At 37.5% G+C, this 16258-nt stretch overlaps 1 protein-coding gene across 5 annotated transcripts in view; it reads right to left on the minus strand.

Moving 5' to 3' along the window:
- The window catches only part of NALCN (sodium leak channel, non-selective), a 303976-nt gene that overhangs the window by 161619 nt on the left and 126099 nt on the right, over positions 1-16258 (minus strand). For all 5 annotated transcript variants that reach the window (XM_059377544.1, XM_059377540.1, XM_059377545.1 and 2 more), the window contains exon 11: positions 10256-10387. In XM_059377544.1, coding sequence (XP_059233527.1) covers positions 10256-10387 — 132 coding nt within the window. The remainder of the gene's footprint in view (positions 1-10255; positions 10388-16258) is intronic.

Raw genomic sequence — 16258 nt, forward strand, 5'->3', positions numbered from 1 at the left:
AAAACACAGTTTTTCTATTTATTTGGATGATATTCTTTAATAAAAATTTCCCCCATAATGATGTTATTGTTGGCTTGTGAAATTTATTTCTATGACTTTAATAGTCTGATAACTAACATAAATGCATTTTTAACCCTTTTTATTTCTATTTATTTACCATTTCCACCTAGTTAGTTCCAGTGGGTAAAAAGGCTATTGATTTTTCTATAATGATTTTCTATACCCACCTTACTACATTCTTCTAATATTTTAAATAATACCTCCTGGGTTTTATAGAAATATGTACATTTCACCTGCAAATGAAGATAAGATTTTTTTCAAGACTTCTTTAGGAGTTAATTGTATTAATTCACTAGCTATAATGCTACTTCTGTATTATAATACAGTTATAATACAAAATTGACAGTAAGAGAGATCCCTAATTTGCTCCTATTTTCAAAGTTAATTTTCCAGCATTCATGTAAAATGGTTGCAGTGGGTTTTGGTAATTAATTACCACCATGTTTAAGGGCTTTCCTTTTGCTCTGCTTACAGGATTTTAGCTTTTAATTTACTGAGCCAAAGAAATATATTACAAGAGTCTTTGATGTTGACCATTTATATATTCCTGGAATAAATCTTAGATGGTAATGCTAGCCTGTTGGATTTTATTGAATAACATGTTACTTATAATACTTGTAACTATTGTCATATATGAAATTGGTCCATAATTTTACCTGTACTATCATCATCAAGGTTTTGGTTAAGCTTACACTAGCTTTCTCAAATGTATTGTGGAGTTTTCCATCTTTTGCATGATCTGTAATTTCTCAAATAAAATAAGAATTATTTCATCTTTGAAAGTAGGTACAATCCATGGGAACTCCAACCCCATGTGTAGGCATGTTTGTGTTGACACATTTTCAGTAAAGCTTACTCTTTTTCTAATAATCTGCAGTCAAGGTCAAAATTGAAAGTTTCCTTATCATATCCTCCTGAGGGTGGACTTTTTCCTTCTTTCACTAAAATACAGACCTCAGGTTCCCATGTTATGTGGGGGTCTCTATTCTGGCACCTCACCTTCGCAGGTTCTTCTATCCTGGTTATAGCTCTTAAAATCCCAAGTTTTAGATGACAAAGATAAGCAAATGTCGTCAGAGTAGCCATTGGTGTTAGTGCCCATCTCATGTTCTGCACTTACATCACAATTTTTGGCCTTGAGGATATTCCTAAATTTTTTGCATGTCCTGCTAAGCATTTAAAATACAATAATATCTTAGTTGTAAGTTTTAGTTGTTTCATCGAGAGATGATTTTCAGCCACCTTTTGGGGCCACCTTGTATGTGTTTCCTATAATCAATACACTATTTGAGTTTGCGTTTAAGCATAATCCGATTTTCTAGGTCTTTTGAGAGGAAAATTCAATCTGTGCATATTTGATGTGCCAAAATTAGCCTTGGTCTTCTTTCCAATTTTTTGTATGTCATTGCTATAAATTTTTCTTGTCGTTTCTGACATGGTGAAACTGTTGCTAATTTCTCCCCCCCTTGTTAATTTGGACATTCTACTTTCCTTTTCCTCCAGTTCAATTCACAACAGTCATAAATCAATCTATCCTTTTTTATTATTGATCAAATTTGAATAATTGTAAGCTCCTCTCCCACACAAATTTGCTTGCTCAGGCATCCCTTACACCCCCACCATCTACACAGCATGCTTCTATCACCCATGTTTCATGAGTATCATGGCCCCTTCCTAAATCCTGCTTTTTTGGAGATTATTTACACATTTACTTCTAGTTTCTTGAACCATAACTACTTTTTTCCAAAGGATTCTTGTGTGACATTTTTATTGTCATCTTTCATTTGGATTGGACACCTACCTCTCTTCTTTCCTTGTCAGCCTCTCTGGTCTACATCTCCTTTTCCTTTGCTACTTCTCCAATATACTTATGATTAGCATACTTTTTCATATAAATATCACAAGTTGTACACTCTTTTAAGCTTTCCTATTCAAAATTCATTTTTCCTTCTAATTTTTTATTTGAATTCTAGTGTAAAATTGGTTTCAGGAGTAAAAGTTAGTGGTTCATCACTTACATGTAACAGCCAGTGATCATTATATCAATACTTTAATTGATACCTTAATTAATACTTTAATACCCATTACCCACCAAAATGTATTTTTACCATGGACATGACTATTGTTGCTGCATACAGTTTCTTTGCTCTCAAGTCTGTCTATACATATATTAACTCACTGCCTTCTACCTTCCAATATTGTAGATGAGTTGTATCTGATGCACAGTACAATTATTTTGTTTTTCCTGATTTTTTAACCCTGCTGAAAGGCTTAAACATTTTTCCTTATGCTTGCAACCAAGGAAGGTCACCAGGACATGCCTAGGAATTTTTTTTTTTTTTTCATTTAATCTCCCTGAGATTTAGTGACTCCTTTCAATCTACTGACTTATGCTTTTCCTCAATTTAGGAACATTATTCTCTCATTATTAATTTTCTTCTATCCATTCTCTTTTTTCTCCAGGAGCTTGTATTGGTCACATCAGAGTGGTTAGTCTCTTTCGCTTTTTCCTTCATGATTTCTGCCATTTCTTTGAGGTCTCCCACCACTTTATCTTCTGTATTAATAATTCTTTCTCAATGTCAACCACGCCCTTTTTCAGCTCTTTTTTAAAAAAAAGTTTAGCTAAAGTTTCAGAAAGTTTGTTTTGTGTCTTAATTGCCTGTGCTTGAGACATTAAAAAACAACACAAAACAAAACAAACCCTCCTGTCTTCCATCAATTATACTTGTTTGGGAAACTCCTATACTTGTTCATCTTGGTTTTCTGAGTTTCATCCTTAATTTCTGGGTCCCTTTGTATGAGAATAATTTTAATTTGCATGTTCATGACTGCTGCTTTTTTTTTTTTTTTTTTTTTTTTTTTGTCTTTTAGGATCTATTGAGCAGTAACAAATGAGAACTTGTAGGGGGGAGTGTGATTTTTATGGTAAGTGACCTAAAAACCTATGGTCCTCTGCTGGGCAGCAAGGAGGGAGCTGCCCTTTGTCAAGGCTCATCCTAGGCTGGTGGAATCCATTTCCAACTGCCTCTACCTGGAAACAATTAAGCTTCTAGCGAGGCTCCTTTCCTGGCTCATCAACATCAGTGGGATTTTTTGGATCTCTCTGGACCACAAGCAACCATGAGGCAGGTGTAACTCCTGTGCAGGGTCAGCCCCAGACAGCCAAAGGATCCAAATCTCTGCCATAAGTTTTTCGTTTGTTTGTTTTGTTTTGTTTTAAAATCTTTTTGTTTTATTTATTTATTTATTAACATATAATCCATAAGCTTTAACAAAGAGGCAAGTTTTCTCCAGCTCTGGTTTCTTAGTCTGGGTCTTGTAACAATATGAAGACCATTGGGGGAATCACTGGAGAAACTGAAACAAGAGGGGTCTGTCCTGATGGTCCAACCTGCAGCTGGACCTGGCTATTGTATTAGCGGAGGGAACAATGACAGGCACCCACACATCTCTCTCTAGGCTTCGCCTGTATTTTCAGACTTTCTTTCCAAAGGAAAGAATGAAATCCATATCAAAGTGTCCTTTTTTTTTTTTTTTTTAAGTTGGGAACTACTGATAAATACCTGAAATATATCCAACTAGATTGTCAAATTATATATAAATACAACTAATCACTTTACTAACTTTGCATTTGCTATCCAAAGACAGATGGAATGGTCCCCTTACAGGATCATAATTCATGATTAAATATGCAGCTGGATCCATTTGCATTATTATTTGCTCAGTGGGAAAATCTATGTGCTTTTCAAACCTACCAAGAACCACTAAAAATGCATTTAGCAAACTGTTATGTGATTATGTGTAAATACTATATTTCCACTCATTTTCCTACTGGAGTTCCTGATTCCAGTACTCGTGGGATCCAATCCCTCATTTTAACATAATTTGTTAATTATTATAAGCTAACTCTCCGGTTCTCTGAGAAACAGTAATCCCAAGGTGGTGAAATTTTTATGAAAATTGTTATACATGAAAATATATGTAACTTGGTTATAACTAGGGATTACTCTGGTGCAGGGAAGAACTATGTCAGGAATTAAAGGAGTGATTTAGGAAAATCAAATTAGCTTACATGTTCATGAAGTATTCTAATGTAGGCCAGAAGGTTTAGTGCTGCATTTCAATTCAGAGGAATATCACAGTTCAGAAGCAGTGGAGTAGAACAGTGAGGGGGAAGCTGTAGCAACCCTTCTCAGGGGGTGGCTCCAGCCCATGTCCGGGAACTGAGTCTTGACAATAGCTGAACAAGGAGGAACTTGCCAGGGTCATGCTGTTGGCCATACAAAAGGCAGAAGGCCCCAGGGCTGCCTGCAGAACCTAGACACCTGAAGGAGTGCTCATAAGAATCAACTAGAAATGTGTCCATTTTCAGGCTTCCTCCAAATCCCAGTCAATAGTGCAACCCCACAGGAGGGTGGATTCCCACTCATCACTACTGGTCTGGGAGGGCACGTGCCACTGCTGTGCTCCTTCCCTCTGCAGCTCCCACATGGACAAGGTCCATGGGACCTTTCCTCTGTCTCCGATCCCTGCAGCACATGATAAGGTGTGTGAGTGCTTACAAGTTGAAACTCATCTTTTCAAGAGTGAAGCTAAATGATAAACTTCCCGTAAATATTGTCACATTCCTTAAAACAACTTGGAAACAGTACGTGAAGAAAACAAATATTTTTCTCCCTACAATTTTCCTAAGTCAGTGTTTTCCAATCCTTTTTTTTTTTTTTAAACACCCCTCCTCCCCAGCCAGGGGTCTTTTTAGATATTTTGTTTCTAATCACCACCCCATATGGAATTTTAATACCACAGATGTTATATATCTGTCTACCTACTTTATATCCCTATCTCTGCTTTATAAATAGAAAGAGTAAGATTTTTTTTTTTGCCTCCCTAAAAACCAATTGTTACCCCTTTACAGGTGTTTTCACTCCCTGTTGAAAATGCACACTCTATAGATATATCTGGTTTCATGTCACCATAGCAAATTTTAACTAACATTTTCAGGAGTGCAGGTTATATGAGTTCTTTAAGCAAAGAACTACGCTTTGTTATTTCTTCTCCAAGTTTTCATTTCATAATAATACTCATGCCATTTCATATATACCATAATGCACCCTCTTGTCCTCAAGAAAATTACCAATAATGGAATGCTGATTTAAAAATTAGAGGAGTTATTCCAAAAAAACAGTATTATATTTGTTTCCAGGAAACTATGTCACTAGTGAAAATATTTTTTTTAGAGTGAAAAGTATGAGAAATTGATTTAAAAGGTTTGTTTACTAAAATAACTTGCAATTGGATTTGTGAGGCTAACAGGTAAAGCAGTAAGATGAGTGCCAAATTTCTGAGGCTAAGGAGAAAAATAACCAAATGAAAATGACATGCATAATGTAAATACTACAATAGAAATCATTCTGCCCTTTTAATTCAATGAATAATGTATGAGCATTTATAGGTGACAAATTATAAATGAGTTGATTGTGCCGTGTGGTTCTGAGAAGATAAAATGGTAGAGATGCTGCCCAAATATAGGAAAGATACTTGAAATATGTTATCCAAGATTTGTGTTTCAGTCTCTATTTCACACTTCCATAGGAACATAATGGATATTAATGAGAAAATGAATGCAAATTTGTCACAAAAAAAGATTAGAGAACACAAGTCATAAGATATCCAATTCAGGTAACTCTCTTCTTCTAAATGAAATTCAGATTAAATAACATCAAAATAAATGCTTATCTGCATCCCTCTAGAGGTGTCTGTAAATCCCCGCTCTTAGCCTACAGTGTACCTTCAGTATTCCACATAAACAGTAAACTTCTGAAATGGATCATGGAATAGTTGAAAAGGTCATTATTATATTATTTTTCACCTAACAGGGTCCTGTCCAAGTCCTTTGGAAGAAAGGACCAAAAATATTATTGTCAGAAGAAGCTTATTTAATGAAAATTTTCCAAAAAGGAAATTAAATTTAATGATAATCTGAAAGGCTGCTGTTCTGGCAAATGAGTCACTTTCTTAATTTGGTCATTTCTTGTGATTAATGAGGTGAAATATGGGTGTCATATTTTGTTGGAAGTTAAATAAATGGGTCTTTCATTTAATTTTATTTTAACAAATATCATAAGGCCAAATGTCCTCAGAGGGACACAGAAGCTACTCTTCTAGAAAAGATTAGTTTTTGAAAGATGGCAAATAGTCCATGCTTTAAGAAAGCCTTTCTGCTTCAAACACACAGCTGCCATAGAGAAACAGGAAACCAGAGAGACATCTTGGATCTAAACAAAGTAAACCTCTCTCCTGACCAGAAATGCTGTTCTTTATTGCTGGCTTCATTGTGCTAGCTCTCCAATCAATTTGTGACTTTCTTAAAAGAGGAATTTGGGGGGCTCCTGGGTGGCTCATTGGGTTAAGCCTCTGCCTTTGGCTTTGGTCATGATTTAGGGTCCTGGGATGGAGCCCCGCTTTGGGCTCTTTGCTCTGCGGGGAGCCTCCTTCCCCCCCCCCACCCCCAACTGCCTGCCAAATAAATAAATAAAATCTTAAAAAAAAAAGTGGAATTTTGTTAAAACTGTTAATCTTCTTCTGTGCATAACACTGTGATGATAAGTTTCTGTTAAACGTATAGTCTAGTAGATATACCTTTATATTTATATGTTTTTATATAACAAGAAAAAAGTACTGTTCAAGTTTTAGTACTTAAGAGAATGAGACTATCCATTTATATTCAATATAAAAATGTGATTTTGTGTATAATACTACTAACAATGTTTCATCTTAGATCAGAATTAAAAATGAAAACTCTTACCAAAGAAAGCAAATTCATCTTTTCACGTGTATACATAGCCTTAAAGAACAAAGAAAAGTTTTTCCTGTTTCTTAACTGATTTTTAAATTTAGGTTAGTATAGCAAAACTGGTCTCCAGCTATATAACAGAAGCTAAGCAGCTTAATTTGTACTTAAAAGTTATTTTTTAGACTGCAAGATGATTCTAACGGGTACAGTGTTTATTTTGGATTTTTTAAAAAGATTTTATTTATTTATTTGACAGAGAGAGGGAGATCACAGAGTAGGCAGTACTTAATAAGTACTTAATAACTACTAAGTATAAGTAGGCAGAGAGGCAGGCAGAGGTGGGGGGAAGCAGGCTCCCTGCTGAGCAGAGAGCCCCATGCGGAGCTCGATTCCAGGACCCTGAGATCATGACCTGAGCTGAAGGCAGAGGCTAAACCCACTGAGCCACCCAGGCGTCCCTATTTTGGAATTTGAAATTATCCTGGAATTTGTGGGAACTCAAGAAATTACTTCTCTGAAAGCGCAGGGCCATGTGTGATCTATTTTAAAAATAAACTTTCTAAAATATCATATTATGCTATTGCCTTAAATACTGAATCATGATAGCCCATACACTTGAATTTCTGTTATTACAGCTATTTTAAGAAGTAAATGGGGCAATGAATTCTTTTAAAGTACTTGGGAACATAAAAGAATCTCCCCCAAATGGCAGTTATTATTTTTGTTAGTATTAGTATATTTGAATTTAACACATAAAGATGTTAGTTGACATATTCTCTGTTCTTATAGTTCAAGCCAAAGTTGAGAACAATTGCTTATTTTTATAAATACAGTTTTATTGGCACACCACCACTCTGAGCCCACACTCATTTTTGTATAACAACGGTAGGGTTGAGTAGCTGAGACAAAGAGCATGTGGCCTGAAAAGCCTGTGAAGTTTATTATCTGGCTCTTTAAGAAAAACTTTGCTGACTTATCCCTGTTCACTGAATCTGCTTCCTATGTCCTTGCCTCAGCTGGTTCTGTCCCAGCTCATGGCTTCCTCCACAGCCCTTTCTAGAAGGGGATGCTCATGCTCCAGTGTCCCACATGGCCTATGGAGGATAGCATGTGGATGAGGAAGAGATGTCTTGTCTCTTACTCCTCAACACCCTTTAAGTATTCCATCAGTTTAAGACATCCTCTCATCTGACCCTCCCTGTGGCTGCCATTCATTAATCTCTCCATCAGGTCTTCCTATGTACCCCTGCCTACACTCCTTCCCCAAGAACTGGCCTCACACAGAATGAGTTCGATGTCATTGTGAAGATTTTAGCCAACATCTTAGTTTGATAGCTCCCTGCCATCTTGCCTGGACTCCAACATTATGTTTGAGACAATCATAACTATGTAACACTTCATAGTTTATGTTTAGTTATCCAGCATTTTTCTGAAATCCTAAATTCTTGGTCCCACTTTCCTTACAGACGCTTGAAGCAGGTAGAGTGTAAATATTCCTCCAGGAAGCTCTCAACTATCTTCATATTAATGGCTTGCTAGAAGGAAAAATAACCTTAACTTGACAAAGACAAGACCTCAGCTATCCTGTGAGTCTTCTTTAACATAAGAAAATCCTTTTGAAACCTCTCTTTTCCTTACTTCCCCCAACTCCCAATTATGTAAGCAGCCACCCCTCACAACCCTGGGGCAGCAGCTCTTTCTGCCCAATGGTCCTGTCCCTCTGCTTTCATAAACCACCATTTTGCACCAAAAAACCCAAAACTTTCTCTAGCTCTCTCAGCTCCACCAGCCTGGAAAATCTCCAGAGATGCCTCCGTCTCAGTGTTGCCTTTCTCCTTTTTATGTGAGGCTAAAAAAGACACAGACCTATCTAAATGGGTATCATTATGAATTTGTAGCTTCAAAATTCAGCTGGGTCTTTAGCATTGGAATTAATGTATCTTTAATTGCCTTATTTTTACATTCTTCACAGGGTCCATACCTTCCCATTTGATAGTCTTATTATCGGGCTGGATATAGACCTTGCTTTCTACTCCAGACAGAAATCACTTGACTGGGATTCTTTCAATGTTCAAATCCTTGCATTAGAAATTCACCTGCAAATATTACTATTGGCCCATGTTTTTCTGTGCTTTTAATGACAATTCAATCATTGTGTGCTGGATCTACAGCAAAATTATACCCATTTTTCAAGTGTCAGGCTGTATATAATTTCTTCATGAGCTCCTGTCATTGGTACTCCACAACATAAAACACTTGCTGTTTACTGTCTATGTTTCTTGCTAAACTGTAAACTCCATATTCCACACCGTAATTAGGCAGCATCACATCACAGTAGAAGTTTAAATATTTTCTTACAGACAACAAACTTCCAAAAAGAGGGGAATTCATAAGTGACTCCTTAAAAATTTCTTGATACCCACATGGATGTTAACATTTAATAGGTATATGCCATCAATTCTTTTTCTGAAAAGTTTATGTGTGAGTGGATTGAATTTTTATTAACCAAATCCATCTTTAAATGTACTGGAAGAATTCTAGATATCTTAGAGAACTCAATTATGTGGCAAATTGATTTTTTTTAACATGGAAAATGCTTTTATAATAAAAATAGTCAAATTATTATTTTTCTGTCTTTTAAGTTTACTTTTTCATATATCCTATTTCTTAAAGTGTAGTTCAGCTGTGTATGTATACCTCGCTTAAAAGATAAAAGGGTTTTGAAAGGGTCATATGTCAACCAATTTTTCCACAAACATGTATCACTGAATTCTGATGTGTATCTTAGAAATAATTTTTCACAATAAAAAAGTGGTCTCTGGATGCCATTAAAATTTTTAAGAATCAACTATTAACAAAGTCACTCAATCGATAAGAAGAACTATTCCAAAACTCTAGGATGGTATGTAGGGCGCTAGAAGATGCTTATTTAATCACTAAGCCTACCTGCTCCTTGGAATCTTCAGCGCAGAGGGTAACACCTCAGTTTCTAGCACAGAAATTATCACATCGCATTGTTCAATTTCCCTCCTGCCCTCTCTGTGGTATTATTGAACTAACTGGCTTACTTATCGTCTTTTGAATCTGTGCTTGCCCACCCTTAGTAGGAAACAGACGAACACAAAGTGAGAAAGGGGGAGCACACGAGCGTGAGCGCTGAAGAGTAAGTAAGAGCAGGAGAGAGGAGTTTCCCTGGCAACGTGACGCAAATCGGAGGGTGACAGAGAATGAACCCAGCAACACAATGACCAAAGAAGCATTTAAGAAGCAGACAATGATTCAGCTTTGGTCAAAGTCAAGTACTTAAGGAACTGATGTAAATTTTCCTACTTGTAAAAGGCACCGTCTGAGGCTGAACTTCACCTTGCACACTGATGTGCCCCCGAGCTGGCCGCTTACCTCTGCGAGATAGAACTCGTCGTACTGCCTCCTGAAGCTTTCTCCTTTGTGGTAGTTGCTCGCGGCCACTATCACATCCACAGTCACCATGCTCAGGATGAACATGTGGAAAACGGACGAGCGCATCATTTGCTGAGGAGGGAAAACAGACAAACTCTAAACAAAGACAGAAGCCATTCTGGGCAGTTACCCCAATTTTAGAGAGATGAAAACAGAGGCTCGGCAAAGTTAAATAACTTTCTATCACACAAGTCTTGCAGGTGGAACCACAATTTGGACCCAAGTCTATAGGCTAAACGGAGGTGGCATAATTAGGCATTCAAAAATAATGGCTCTTATTATGATGGCTAGCTTGTATTCAATGCTTACAAAGTTCCTGGCCACACTCTAACTATGCTATTTACTTTAGTTCTTTTCAGCTGCACCGTAGCCCTACACAGCGGGATACATTACTCAGTTTTTCCAGTGAGTTCAGAGAGATTAAGTCATTTGCCCAAGATCACACAGCAAGTGCACAGTAGAAGTAGGCTCCATATCCAAGTCTGTCTAAAGTCCTTTCATGGTGGGGTAGACAATATATAAAAGGAGAGAGGACAGGCTGAAGGCCTCGCCAAAAAAGGAGAGAGAAGCTGGCTTATGGAAAGCACCTGAGTGTGTAACAACAAACCACTAAGTCCCACCTCTTGGCATCAAGGGATGCCCGGAGACTAACGCTGCCACGTGTGGAGGTCTTGTTTCTTCTTGGCATGTGGGGGCATGGATCCTTACATGTGATCTGACCTGAGAACGCTTCAATTGTTGCAACGAAAATCACCTAACTAAAGCAGAACCTGGGGATGGGAAAAGAGAAACAGGGCTGCCTCCTCTGAGCTGCTATCTTATGCGCCCACACATGCGACTTCGCACGGCCGTCAATACCCCACACTTGTCGCTAAGGACATGGGCTCAGAGCCAAACTGCACGGAGTAGAGATTCGACCACATCCAAAGTCTGCGGCCCTGGGTAAGCTAGCTAAGCCTCTCTGAGCTTCTGTCTTCCTCATCAGTAAAGCAGAAATAACAGTGGCCCCTCCAAAAGTTTTTACCATTTTAAATGAGTCAATATTTGTAAAGCACTTAGAGCAGGGCTTGCATATTAAATGTTCTATAAAACTTTGCAATAAAAATAAGTGCAATTTTGTGAATCCAGGCATTTTTTCTTTCCCCGCCCAAGAATGGCAAGGTAACTGCCCAAGGTCAAAGAATTAAAATTATGTCTTATATTTGATGGAGTCCAGGACCAAGGGAGATAAATAAAAGTGATAAGATTTAATAATTTGAGAGATGTCGGAGTTATCAGAAAAGCAGATACTTAGTAAGGGTCTTTGTCACTGTGGCTGTGGAAGCATTACATCCATGTGCCTCTGACTTTATTTTACGGGTGATACGAAATCAAATTCCAGGACTGCCAACTGACATATTTAAAGGCACATCACTTCCTCACAGGAACTACTGACCTTCATAACCTTGATAAGCAAATCAGTGGGCATGTTTCAATTCTCATTAGAATTTGTATTGTTATTTGGCCTCTCTTGAATTCTGAGAGTCGCCTTCCATAACTATTATTCCCTTTCTATACTCTTTTCCACATAAAAACATATTTCCTATTAAAAACATTTCAACTGAGTTCTTCTTTATCTGCATGACAGAAAAGCCACAACTCTCTCTTTCTATTTTCCTTAGCTGTGGATTTGTGTCTTAAGTAAACTGTTATTACTGAAAGATCCAAACAAAGCTTTTAGCCATGGCTGTCAAAAAAACTTTTAAATTGGTTTTGTAACTGTCACAGCTTCACTTTGGTGCTGTCATTATAATTAGGTTGTTTTTTGTCTGAATGTCTACGTGTCCCTGTTGGTACAGAGTCATTAAAATAATCACTTACAATGGATTTTGATACACTATAATCACTACTGCTTAGCCGACTTTCTCCAAAGTAATAACTTTCAAATATTAAATAAGAATTAAGGTGATCAGTATGTGCAGTAGCTAAATCTGAACATTAGAGCCAGTAACTCTGGCTTTGAAGTGAGAGCTAGTGACACGGTCCACGTCAGCTCAATTCAATCCAACCGATGTTGGCTGGCTGTCGGTTTCCTTAATTAAACAGAAGGCTAGAAACATTACAGTTAGACTCATGCTTGGATCTATAGTGCAGTACAAATTTACACCCTTTGATTTTTTATTTTTTCATAAAAATTAATGTAAAGAGAAATGTTAAAGTTGAGTCAGTTCCACAAAATATATAACTTGAGATTTTTCAGAATCATTTAACACAGATATGATATATATATATACACACACACACCTATAAACACACATATGCATGTGTGTGTATGTATTTATACAAATATGTATATATTTCTCTATATAACATAAAACTCTTTGAATCCTGCATATATATTCAACTTTTAAAGGTTCCCTTCAATTGCAATGTTATTTTGGTTTAATCAGACAAATTTTGCATGTATTTTTAGTTTGGCTTTGATCCAAGAAAAAAACAATTGTGTGTGACAGTTGGAATTACCAAAATACAAAGGAAAGACTGTAACAGAACCATCCCCAAGGCAGTAGTATCTGTCAGGAATGCTCAAGAAGTTTACTAGCCAATGTGTGGTCCTTGGACCAGGAGTTTCCTGGGAGCATATTAGAAATGCAAAGCATAAGAGATTCTTCATCTCGGGAAACAAACTGAGGGTTGCTGGAGTGGAGGGGGGTAGGAGGGATGTGGTAATTGGGTGATGGATTCTGGGGTGGGTATGTGTTGCGGTGAGCGCTGTGTATTGTGTAAGACTGATGAATCACAGGCCTGTACCCCTGAAACAAATAATACATTGTATATTAACAAAAAAAAAAAAAAAAGAAAGAAATTCAGGTTCTCAGGTCCTATCCCAGACCTACTGAATCAGAATCTGCATTTTTAACCAGGTTACCAATAATTAATGTGTGTATTAAAGTGTGAGAGGTTCTGTTGTAGGGGACACTCCTTGAGTAGCAGTTTAAACTAGGTGACCTATAAATTTTTTCACAAATTCACAATTTCATGACTCTGAAAGTCTGTAGTCACTGAATGGAATAGAGCAGTACTTGCTGGATATTATGGTAATATGTTAGGCTAGGCCATCACAAAATGAATGCTTACCTTCCCCCACTCTCCAACTCCAAGATTAAAACCCACCTATACCAGGTTCCCAAAGACCAAAGTATGCATTGGCTTTTTAATCATTTGGGTGAGTTTTATGAAGACCCCATCATAGACTCTTTCGTGAAGTCAGGTCGTGTCTAGAATCTGGAAAAAGCAAGAAAACTGTGTCTTCCCTAACCTCCAGAACTAATGCAGTCTTCCCGAGACCTTCATTTTAATGAGCTGAAACTCATTATGGAGTTCTGACCTACAGAACTATAAATAATATGTTGTCAGTTTGCGGTAATGTGTTACATCAGAATAGGAATCTGATACAAATACTGTTTGTGATTTTGGCATACACCAGTTCAGTCGTCTCCTCTGAAACCTGACTGTACAGAGCGTCAGCACTAGGAAATTCTACCTCCCCAAAGGGCTTCACCCAAGGTGATATGCCAGCAGGGGTCTCTGTAAACTTCATTACCCCAAATGTAAACCCATTATGGCAACCAAGGTTTACAGCTTAACTTTGTTTCAGAACGTGTAATGAGACAATGGATCTGTAGCATGACACTGAGTCCCACTTCAAGCAGAAGAACGAGAAATGTTGCTTTTCTTTATGTTAGTTCTGAGTAACTAACCATGAAAGGAATGTTCCCAAGAGACTGTGAAGTCTTCACCAAATATGGACGGGGATCCTCACTCAATTCAAATTGACACCAAGATGTATTATCAAAACAGGACCACCATTTGAGTGCTTGGTTTGTGGCAAGTTTCCCCAAGCATGTTGCATGCTGATGTGAAGATCTCATTTAATCAACAGCCCCGTGTGATAGCTAGCTGTTTTGTGATCCTCTTTCACAACTGAAGAAAGTACAGGGTAAGGATAAGTAGACTTGTAAACTCATAGAGTTAGAAACTAGCCTCAGATATTTTGAGTCCAAAGTTGGTGCCCTCTTACCTTCTAACAGGCAGTCAAAATGCCTCTGATGCTGCTCTGTGTATTAAAGAAGAAAGAACAGCAGCTCCTTTGCTAAGTGTTTGTGATTAAATAGAGGGAACAAGTTTAAGAGCCTTGTATTTGAAATATGAAGATGACCCGTTTCTTACAGAAGGGGGTACCATCTCCAGGGTGGGGAAAAAAGTGTCAGTTTTGAAGACAGGCTGAGCTGAGTTCAAATCTTGAACTTAACCTCTTGTGACTTAGTGTTCGCACAAGAGAAAATGAATGTGAGAGCACCTACATCTCTAGGTGGTAACGGGAATATCAATGAGACTATTTGGTATAGAGTCTAGCCCATAGCCAGCATCTTGCACTCAGGATGCTTACTTTTATTATTACTGTATTTGAAAGCACTCTAAGCATTTAAAAGTAGAGATAGAATCAGTTGCTTGTGGGGAATGTAAGAAGGCACAATGCAAGAAATCAAACCAAAGAGATAACCACTCTTGAGAAGGACCATGAAAGTGTATAAACTTTTAGGGGAGTCTTATGCCATCCCAATTTTAGCTTGAGTGCTTCATAGGAGCTTTGTCTATTAATTTGTTCAGTAATTTTGCCTATAAAAGAGTACCTTAAAGATTCTGAAGACTCTGCAAGCAAACATTCATCAAAACTGTGGCCTTGGAGGCCACAATGAGGATAAATTAAGATAATGAATAGTACAGCAGCTCAGAAATCAAATCTTTCTTTAAATTGTTGCTTGAAAGAATAAAATATCCTACCTTGGTAAACAAATTGCATGCATTGTACATTTTATCAGCCATGTACTAAAAACTGTTTTAATTAGACCTCAAAAGAAACATATTTGGAACAATGCAATTACATGATAATATCCTCAGAAACCATCTTACGGGTACAGAGCCATGAGCATAAGAACAAGAGCATAATGTAAAAGAACAAGTACATAAAACCTAAAATACATCTCTCATGAGCAAGTGGGGCATTTTTCTCTTCCCGTATTTAGAAGACATTTGGGTATGTTACTTCTCTAATCGATATATAAAATAATGCTGTCTGATATAGAGAATTGTTAAAAAAAAAAAAAAAAAAACAAGCAAGTACCTTTATAACAAGATTTAAAAACAGAACCAGTAGATGTCCTTAGAAACTCTGCCTTTCCCATGCGTCTGTCCCTGGAGAGCCACAGGATAGACGGAAATCCACAAGTGACTTCCCTCAAAGGTACTGAAAGTCTATGATATCTGTGAGTCAGTCAAGCCCTGACTGGGTTGTTCTCTTTTCTGGATGGCAAGCTGGGGGTACTTCCCAAAGATGGAAGTCAAATTGTAGAAAGAAGGAAGAGGAGGTTAGTAAGACACTTTCATCTCTTGGTCAGCATGAGCCTGCCTATCTTTCACTCTACTATGTACTAGTAAGGTTAGAAGTTAAATCATAAATTGCCAGGCAAATATTACTGTTATGAATATTTTTCAATGCCAACTCCACTGTGTAAGACAAATTCAATTTTTTTCATTTATTTATTTTCAGCATAACAGTATCATTATTTTTCACCACACCCAGTGCTCCATGCAATCTGTGCCCTCTCTAATACCCACCACCTGGTACCCCGCCCTCCCACCCCCCCCGCCACTTCAAACCCCTCAGATTGTTTTTCAGAGTCCATAGTCTCTCATGATACACCTCCCCTTTCAATTTACCCCAACCCCCTTCTCTCTATCTCCCCATGTCCTCCATGCTTTTTGTTATGCTTCACAAATAAGTGAAACCATATGATAATTGGCTCTCTCTGCTTGACTTATTTCACTCAGCATAATCTCTTCCAGTCCTGTCCATGTTGCTACAAAAGTTGGGTATTCGATTTTAATGAAAAGTAAGTGTAT

Source organism: Mustela nigripes, chromosome 15 (assembly GCF_022355385.1).
Source record: "Mustela nigripes isolate SB6536 chromosome 15, MUSNIG.SB6536, whole genome shotgun sequence".
NCBI classification, from domain to species: Eukaryota; Metazoa; Chordata; class Mammalia; order Carnivora; family Mustelidae; genus Mustela; species Mustela nigripes.